The sequence below is a fragment of the Chiloscyllium punctatum genome, chromosome 8 (genome assembly GCF_047496795.1).
Source record: "Chiloscyllium punctatum isolate Juve2018m chromosome 8, sChiPun1.3, whole genome shotgun sequence".
Classification (NCBI taxonomy): Eukaryota; Metazoa; Chordata; class Chondrichthyes; order Orectolobiformes; family Hemiscylliidae; genus Chiloscyllium; species Chiloscyllium punctatum.
The window spans coordinates 76,709,128-76,719,120 of NC_092746.1; the positions used below are offsets into that span (position 1 = coordinate 76,709,128).

At 37.3% G+C, this 9,993-nt stretch overlaps 1 protein-coding gene across 2 annotated transcripts in view; it reads left to right on the top strand.

Annotated features, from left to right (window-relative positions):
• fam171a1 (family with sequence similarity 171 member A1) overlaps positions 1-6,009 on the top strand; it is a 193,139-nt gene extending 187,130 nt beyond the window's left edge. For both annotated transcript variants that reach the window (XM_072575825.1, XM_072575824.1), the window contains 3 exons: positions 2,006-2,122; positions 2,441-2,564; positions 3,266-6,009. In XM_072575825.1, the coding sequence (XP_072431926.1) occupies positions 2,006-2,122; positions 2,441-2,564; positions 3,266-4,847 (1,823 nt within the window). In that variant the 3' untranslated portion in view covers positions 4,848-6,009. The remainder of the gene's footprint in view (positions 1-2,005; positions 2,123-2,440; positions 2,565-3,265) is intronic.
• Positions 6,010-9,993: the final 3,984 nt, after the last annotated feature.

Below are 9,993 nucleotides of genomic sequence, written 5' to 3' on the forward strand. Positions count from 1 at the left end.
AATAATAGAGAAGACAGAGTGAAGTTTTGAATGGGCAATTTCAAACCATGAATTACTTTGCTACTTTAGTAACTTTGTCACAAGACAACAGACCATATGATAAAGCCAAAGAAACACCAATTTTATTTCCTTCTGTTTTACAGAAAAATGTGATATCATAGGTTTAGTTCATATATTCCTGACAAACTGATCAGAATCTCATTACTGTTCTAAACATTCACATCTATGGGCTTGCATATGTTCTCTGGTAATGCTGATCCTTTAACAAGTTTATGTTGCCCTTGGTTTTTTTTTTCAGGAGATCGTAAAAACACAGTTTCCAAAAGCTCTGGGTTTTAATGGATTTTAGGACCAATTTGATTATAGCTAACAAATACTGTCTCGGACAAAGGATTTTCAAGTTTTTAGAAAGAGCAATTGTGTAGTGAAAAGGGAGTGGCCAGTTCTCCCAGCTCAGCTTTTCTCTAGTTTTGTTTGGTCTGGCTATTCACTGAAAGCAGTCAGGCAGTTTTAAAGCAGGTCCATGCTGATCCTCCTCTCTCTCTGACATCTCTCCGGTAAGGTCCTGGGTTTAATTTTACCCTTTGTGTTAAGGGTGTATATGGGGATTGTTGCAAGTATTTAGAACCTAAAACAATATAATATAGCACAGAACAGGCCCTTCAGCCTCTGTTGCGCTGACCTGTGAACTATTTTCAGCTCATCCCCCTACACTATCCCAAAATCATCCATGTGCTTATCTAACGATTGTTTAAATCTCCCTAATGTACTTGGAGAACAGCATCATTAAGGTGGGATGATCTGTTGAGTTTTCGGATAGGTTAAGTTATTCAGGAATGCTCTCTTTTGTTTGCATTTCATTCGGTAACCTTGCAAATAAATTCTGTTTTGTTTAAGACTATGTGGTTTGACTAACTGCATCCCTCCTGGAATATCTGCGTTACACCCACTTAAAATAACTAGCAAAGTTAGGGTCTCAGCTATGTTCTTGAAATGTTTTGGGTGGTCTGGCCTGGTCCACAACAGTTCCATCCTGAGATATTGCATATACGACATTAAAGATAAATTCATTGAGAAACATCACACTTGTTCATTATGGAAATGCTATGTAAAGCACTGATGACCTTTTTTTAAAACTATTTACTTGTGGACTATCACTGGCTAAACCAGAATTTATTGCCCCCCTCCCCCGTTGCCATTGAATGAGTTGCCTTCTTGAACCACCATTTATTTTGCAGACTAATATCTGAGCTCAAGCTTTGCTGGGATCAACTTTATACAGGTCTGCTGAATGTATAATTTTGAACTGATTTTATCAGTGGAAAGCTGTACTTACTTCTGTAAATTCTAAGAAGACGCTTGCAAGGTATTCTTTGTCAGGCTTGTTTTGTCTTGATAACTGTATTCATCAACCATGCACCTTTTGCTCATATGAGAATGCCATCTGGTTTTGTATATTGAACAAACAGTTGTGCAACTACCTTAATTTGGTATTTGGCCTTAATTGTGAAGAAATGTTAACAATACATTCTTGTTCTTTATATGATGTTATGTACTGTGCATATATGCCCTCTAGTGATTGATGAGAAACTTGCACTAGAGTCACACATTTCTGAACAATTGGAATTGCTAAGTGCAAGTTATGAGAAATATTCCATACCAATTGCTCACTGTAATTAGAAAATAGACAGTAATTTGCTAATGTTTACTGGTTTGAGATAAACTGAACTTCTCAAGGATTGTAATACCAATATCCAGAAGTGGAGGAAAAGCGACTGAGAAGGCAAATTTTCAAAATACCATTTTTCCATCTACCTTCTCAACAGTATCACTTACTTTGATTTCCCTTAGTTCATTGATAATTAAGTTCATTTGAAGAGATTAGGTGCGGTTCTTTACTAGGGTGCCCAATTTTCCAATGTTAATTTAATGAGGTAAATTTCTTTTTGATAATATATGACAATGATTTGAACCAAAGTTTCCTTTTTGATGGCTTTTATTTTAGGTGCTTGGCTGAAGAGTGGATTGGGCCTTGTACAAAGAGAAGGGGATTATCTCACTTGGACATACTTCGCGCCACAGTTGGGTTACTGGGTTGCAGCTATGTCCCCTCAAAGCCCAGGTAAATAATTCAGGAAAATAGTAGCAAAGTTTCAGGGTCACTATGGATGGTAGAATTTAGGAAGTAATGCACTAGAACACTGAAATACTGAATTGATATTTACTAATATTGAAGTTGAAGGTGCCTGATAAGTGTAGGTGTTACTTACTTTCACAATTCTAAGTATTTGACATTAAATGAACAGTATTTCACCTTTTTTAATGTTATGCAGTACAGAGGGATCCCATCTCCTTCATAAAATTATTCTGTTGATACTTGCTAAATTATTCATTTTAACAAAAATAAGCTGTTTGATATAATATAATTTGTATATTTTAGGTAATATGGGACCTGAAGGAGCCAGTGACATCACTGTCTATCACACAGCCTTCCTGTTGGCCATTCTTGGAGGAATGACTGTCATTCTGCTGGTTCTGCTTTGTTTACTCATCTATTATTGCAGGTAACGTTTCATGGGAAAACAAACCAGTACACATCAAAATAACCCTTTTCCAAAAGATGGGATTTCTTTTATTAACCACAGAATTTTAAGTCTTAATTTCTGATAGACTGCTTGCTATGTCTTGCATGATTTGTCTGATTATTAGTGATTTTTTTTTAAACTGTTGGCAACCAGAGCTATATGAAAAATTATTAATTTTTTTGAATAATTTTGAGTTATGTTAATGTGTTTTATCCAGTATGCGTACCCCAGTGACATGGAAAATTGCTCCATGCAGTGATTCTCCTTTGAATCCCAGTCTTAGCCTTGCTCTCAAGAAAGCATCTGATGGGGAGAATAAAATGCAGATTGGAGAAACTATGGCAATATGCTTTCATGCAATCATTATAGTACAGAAGAGGTCCTTCAGCCCATTGAGTCTAGAATGCCAAATGAAAAGCTTGATTTATGTATATGTTCATTCATTATCAGTCATTAGTATATAGTTTATTCATTATGAAGCCGATTGGCATAAATAAAATACAAGAATCAAGACGCTGCTTTTTAAGTTGCCAGGTATATGCCCCTCGAAAAGATTTGATGCATTTGGCTTATTCTTAAAATATATAAAGTTTAACATGAAATTTGTTAATTTTATGAGCACTTTTTCTCAGTACATTCTGAAATATTCTTTTCTTCCACCCCAATCAATTTCATTGCAGGAGAAAATGTTTAAAGCCCCGTCAGCACCATAGAAAAATTCAGCTGTCCTCTGCACTGGACAGTTCTAAGAAGGACCAAGCAACATCCATGTCTCACCTCAACTTAATCAGTGCAGTCCACATGGAATTGGTATCATCCAATGGAGAGGCAGATGTTCATACACCAATGCTGAAACCCTCATACAGTACTTCACGAGAATTCAGTTCTAGAGAAGAATTAATTTCACACAAAGACCCATCTTTAAGGGAGACCTTAAAGGAGGAATATTGTCGGTCTCCTCCTAGAAGCTATCACCTCAAAATGGCAAGATCCATCGATGTTCCAGAAGACTTTGAATCTTCTGTGAGAGAAGACTATAGAAAAAGCTACAATTCCGTTGTTTCACAGCCACTATTGGACAAAAGAGATAAAGAAGTTCAGGCTTCAATTAGACTTCTTCCCACAGACAGTAAAAGTAGTATTCAAGAGCCAGATTATCAACTATCATATGTTCCTGACAAAGCACAAAAAATGGACAGAAAGACAACTGATTACATGATGTCCCGGTCAGTTGACCACCTTGAAAGGCCAACCTCTTTTCCTCAGCCAGGCCAGTTGCTCTGTTGCAGTTCGGCAGATGAGGTGAATGACAATGTTTATAGAAAAGTGTTACCCACGTTAGTTATTCCTGCCCATTATATGAAGTTGCCCATGGAATATCAGTCCATGGGGCAGCCTTTATCTGCCCCCGCAGAACAGCAGCTGGAGTTCGAAAGATTACAAGCAGAGCTTTCTATTTCTCACCAACAGATGCATCCTCATTCTGAACAGCAAGTGACACCACAAACTTTATCGCAGCAGCAACTTCAGGAAACAGAAGTTGGAGACTGGAGTCCCCAGTCATCCACCATGTCAGAATCTGTCTCCATCCCAGCATCACTAAGCGAAGCAGCAATGGCTCAGATGAATAGTGAAGTCCAGCTCTTTGCAGAAAAAGCACTGTTAGAGCTAACAGGAGGAAAGCCTCTCCCTCACCCCAGAGCTTGGTTTGTCTCCTTAGATGGCCGTGCAAATGCCCAGGTTAGGCATTCTTACATTGACTTGCAGAAAGCTGGCAAAAATGGGAGCAACGATGCAAGTTTGGATTCTGGTGTGGACATGAATGAACCAAAGCCTTCCCGAAAGGGAAAGGAAGCACGAGAACAGAATCTTTCTGGCAGTATGACGTACACCAGGCTGGTGTATGTAGATGACATGGAACAGAGTGGTAGTGAAAGTGGTACAGCTGTATGTAGTCCAGAGGACACCTCAATGAAACCACTAATGGATGGGTCAGCTGAAAGAGAAGGTGGCACAACAGTGGGATTACAGAATGAAAATATCCAGCGAATTGAAGAAATGGAGGAGTGTCTTCCAACTAGTCCACAACACACAGAGAATGCTGAAACTGATGATAAGATGATGAATGATGAAAACGACCGTATTAATGACAATGATCAAATCAATGATGACAATGACAGCACTGAAGACCAAGATGAGGATAAAAAAAGCCCTTGGCAGAAACGGGAGGAAAGACCTTTAATGGCTTTTAATTTGAAGTGATCACTTACAGGTTTGCTCTCATTGGAGTTAAAATGAAGTTGCCAAATATGTTATGAAAGTGCGTGTTCAATTGTAGGAACCTGAGATAAAGAAAGAGGGAGAAGACATAAATATATTTGAAAGGAACTGTGAATGCTGTGCTGATGTTTCAGACTTTGTAGGGAAAGTGTTTAGAGTTTTCTGAACAATTGTTGCTTAAATGAAGGCCTATGAGACAGCCAGATAACTATAGAAAGATAATGTCTTCAAATTTATTTTTGCCATAAATGACCTATTGTATGAAATAATCAGTTCCATGCCAGATATTTTACCTGAATATCCCAACAGTGGCAGTGGTTGATGGATTTCTACTTATTTGCCAGAATTATACTGTAATAGTGTATTAAAGGGCATCACGCTGTGTCCACAGTTATAGAATATTTGAAAGAAAGGCTATGCATTGCTGCTTTTAAAATTATGTTGCTTAATTCACTTGTCACGTCTAATATTTGTTGTAAACTATTTTCTTTAAGATTACTTATTCTATTAGACTCAATATCGTTAGAGCATTTAGCTACCAGTATGCTGTGAATGACAACACTCAGTGATGGCAGAAGCCACTGATTAAAACCAAACTGTCCTCTTTATTAAAAAAAAACTGGTCCGGTATTCTCCAAGTGCCTTCATGTTTTCCACTGAACGAACCCTATTTCAATAGTTCTTGTCTCTGGACTCTTGAAATTCTGCTTTTCATAATTGTCAGTTTTTTGACAGTTCGACATTGATTTGCATGCAATCATCAACCATTTGTGCTTTTTTGTCATGCTTAAATTGCAACAGTATATTGTAGATAGTAATGTGTATTGTATTACTGGTTTGCTGTTGAACTACAGATAGACTAGAGAACTTTTACAGGGACATGAAAAAAGTAGCCATGAATGGATGTTCTGTATATATTGTATGTTTGGCTGCAGTTGAATATTTTAATTGCTAGCATTTCCAATGTCTTCCCGATCTGGGATAATTGAGTGGTCAAGACTGAGTGATCAATGTGTTCGAGTCAACATTTTATCCTTCTGTGTCATTTTACAGTACAAGGATTCCTTTTCTGTACATTTGTTTGAATTGGTTGCTTGTTTCTACAAGGCTAATTATTCAAAATAAATCTTGGGTAAAAGTTGAACTTTCGTGTATTTTTTTTAAAGGATTTCCAGTCAGTCTTTTTTTTAATCCTGATTTATGATACGTTTCTTTATATAAAAGGCCATTTTTTGTGCACTTGGTCTCAGGTTGAATGAGACATTGAATATTTGCTTACTCCGTGATCATATTAACTGTTTTATAGGTTACAATAAATCCAATTGTCGAACATGCTCCCTTGTCTCACTGAAATTGATACATATTTAAGATATTGTAATTTCTTTTTATTCTGGGGTTATAGAATAATATATATTTAAAGGTCCAAAGACAAAATTGCTGTATAAAAACACCAATTTCTGCTTTTGTGCATTTTGGATCTGCAGTTCTTTGTTTTGTTTTTATTTTTAAAGATAGTTAGCCAAATGTTAACACTTTTAAAAGTATCACACATAGTCAACTCTTCAGCAGAAATCCTAGTGACAAATAGTCAGCCCTCTGAGCACTGACCCCTCCAGACATGCAGGATCAATGGAAAATCTTAATGTTTAAATAATATGATGGGTATCACGTGGCCAAAGAGTTTCTGAAATCTCATCAGCTCTCACAACTTTAACAAGTCTGGGGTCTTCGTTTATTTGAAGCTGGCATTTACACCCTATCCCACAAAGAACAGTTGAGAACATTTTGATCCCTTTTGTGATTGAGTCAATGATAAAAAGAATACCTGACCTGTCTTCTGAATTCCAAGCCCTGGATCATGAGATGGGCTGTACCTTTGGTGGCCTATTTCATACTTGGCATATCAAACCACAACCTGAACACAAGACAGTACCATTGTCCCTTTATGTTAAGAATACAGAACATTGATAGCACACATAATCTGACAGCTTGAAAAACAGGTAACAGAACACCTGCTAATATTTATAAAAGAAAATTTAAGACACTGTAAAATGATATAATTTTATCTTACTTTATTTTTGTCAACTAAAATGGGAAAAAGATTATTTTAAAATTTGCCACCAAAGATTCCCCAAACAAATCCATCGGGTTCAGTACATGGGGGTTGATTTATGGCCATGAGACTAGAGGTCCATTAAAATTGATTAGGTAGAAGTTCTTGAATACATAAAGGCAAATGCTCAATGTTGGCTTAGGTCTTCATGTTTTCAGAAAGGCTCACAGGAGCATTTCAGCAGTTTTGCAAGCACAAGTTAAAGAATGGGCTGTCAAATATTCTACAAGTGGAAGATGACATAGTGGTATTGTTTCTTCTGAAAGCAAAATTCAGTGCCGTATATAAGATTGTTAAGAGAGTCAGTAAAATGGTTAATCTGATAGATACTCCTGAAAACCAAATCGGTAATGTCACGTAAACATGTTGAAATAATGCCATGACAAGGAAGAGGACAAAGAAGAATAAGTGTATCAGGTGATAAAATGACAGAAACAATAAGGCTGAAAGAAAGAGAGAGAGTTTTTAATGCCAACTTCCTACAATTACAGAAATACTGCCACTGTTGGAAACTGTGTTTTTCTATCTTAAGGAAGGACAATGGGATTTACGCGATAATCTGGAGAGATATACCTGGATGTACTACATTAGCTAGGCATGATGCAGGACAGCCAGTATGAATAAAACAGCGATCTTATCCGTTCAACCCAATTAAACAAGCTCAGATTGAAAACAGAGATTCAGTCCAAACTGGAAAATCACTTTGTTGAACCTAGTCAAAACAGGTGAAGTTCACCAATAGTGTTGGTTCCTAAATGGGATTGATCAAGTAAATTCCATGAAGACTACAGAAAAGCAAATGCAGTCATGGAAACAGATTTGTACTCAATTTCAAAAATACTGGAAACTCTAATGGAATTTGTTGTTCCTAAAACAACATAAGAAATCATGAGATTTTTAAGAATGCATGAGTTTTGTCAGAAATGTGTGCATTAATTTCAGTAATATAGCTATTCCTTTTAAAAAAATATTTGTTAATTAGGCAAGTAAAAGAGGTAGGGTCAGCAGAATGCCATTCAACCTTTCAGAAGCTGAACCCAATCTTAATAAAGGAACCATTGTTGATCACATTTAAAATGGAGATTGGTGCTCATAACCTGGGGGTAGGTGCAGTCTTGGAACAGAATGATGAGTTGGGAGTAGAGAAGCCGGTGTGCTACTTTTCTAAGAAATTAAACAAGTATCAGAGAAAGTATTGTAGTGTAGAAAATTCAACTTTGGGAATATTATCATCCCTGCAACAAATTAATATCTATGTCTGATATGGTAACAAAGAACAATTAATCTACATGGACCTTAATCCACTGGGATTCACTAAAATATTAAGACTTGAAACACAAGACTATTCACATGGAGCTGGGTTTTCTTTTCAACCATTTAATATAAAGATTATACATTTTACTGGAAAAAGTATTGTGATGGCTGAATGTAAAAGGATGGAATAAGTTCAAGGTCTAAGAAATGCTGAACCATTATATAAGGAATGCTGTCTAAAGGGAATGAAGAAAGAGTGAATGGATACAAATTTAGTATTTTCTTGTTTGTGTGTCACATACTTTGTGATGAAACCTGTTTTTAAATAATGTTTCATCTCTCATAAGGGTGCATAAAGATCACATATTTTGGTTTTTCTTTTGTTTTGGACATGGACTAAAATGGGAAAAGGTGGGGGAGTGGGACCCAGGGAGATAGTGAGGAAAGAGATCGATCTGAGAGGGGTACAGCTGAGAACAGAAGTGGGTCAAACAGTCAGGGCAGGCAGGGACAAGGTAGGACTAATAAATTAAACTGCATTTATTTCAATGCAAGGGGCCTAAAAGGAAAGGCAGATGAACTCAGGGCATGTTAGGTACATGGGACTGGGATATCATAGCAATTATGGAAACATGGTTCAGGGATGGGCAGGACTGGCAGCTTAATGTTCCAGGATACAAATGCTACAGGAAGGATAGAAAGGGAGGCAAGAGAGGAGGGGGGGTGGCATTTTTGATAAGGGATAGCATTACAGCTATGCTGAGGGAGGATATTCCCAGAAGTACATCCAGGGATGTTATTTGGATGGGACTGAGAAATAAGAAAGGGATGATCACCTTTTTGGGATTGTATTATAGACCCCCCAATACTCAGGGGGAAATTGAGAAACAAACTTGGAAGGAGATCTCAGCTATCTGTAAGAATAATAGGGTGGTTATGGTAGGGGATTTTAACTTTCCAAACATCGACTGGGACTGCCATAGTGTTAAGGGTTTAGATGGAGAGGAATTTCTTAAGTGTGTACAAGACAATTTTCTGATTCAGTATGTGGATGTACCTACTAGAGAAGGTGCAAAACTTGACCTACTCTTGGGAAATAAGGCAGGGCAGGTGACTGAGGTATCAGTGGGGCAGCACTTTGGGGCCAGCGACCATAATTCTATTCGTTTTAAAATAGTGATGAAAAAAGGTTAGACCAGATCTAAAAGTTGAAGTCCAAAATTGGAGAAAGGCCAATTTTGACAGTATTTGGCAAGAACTTTTGAAAGCTGATTGGAGGCAGATGTTCGCAGGTAAAGGGACAGCTGGAAAATGGGAAACCTTCAGAAATGAGATAACAAGAATCCAGAGAAAGTATATTCCTGTCAGGGTGAAAGGGAAGGCTGGTAGGTATAGGGAATGCTGGATGACTAAAGAAATTGAGGGTTTGGTTAAGAAAAAGAAGGAAACATATGTCAGGTATAGACAGGAGAGATCGAGTGAATCCTTAGAAGAGTATAAAGAAAGTAGGAGTATACTTAAGAGGGAAATCAGGAGGGCAAAAAGGGGACATGAGATAGCTTTGGCAAATAGAATTAAGGAGAATCCAATGGGCTTTAACAAATATATTAAGGACAAAAGGGTAACTAGGGAGAGAATAGGGCCCCTCAAAGATCAGCAAGGCGGCCTTTGTGTGGAGCCACAGAAAATGAGGGAGATACTAAATGAATATTTTGCATCAGTATTTACTGTGGAAAAGGATATGGAAGATATAGACTGCAG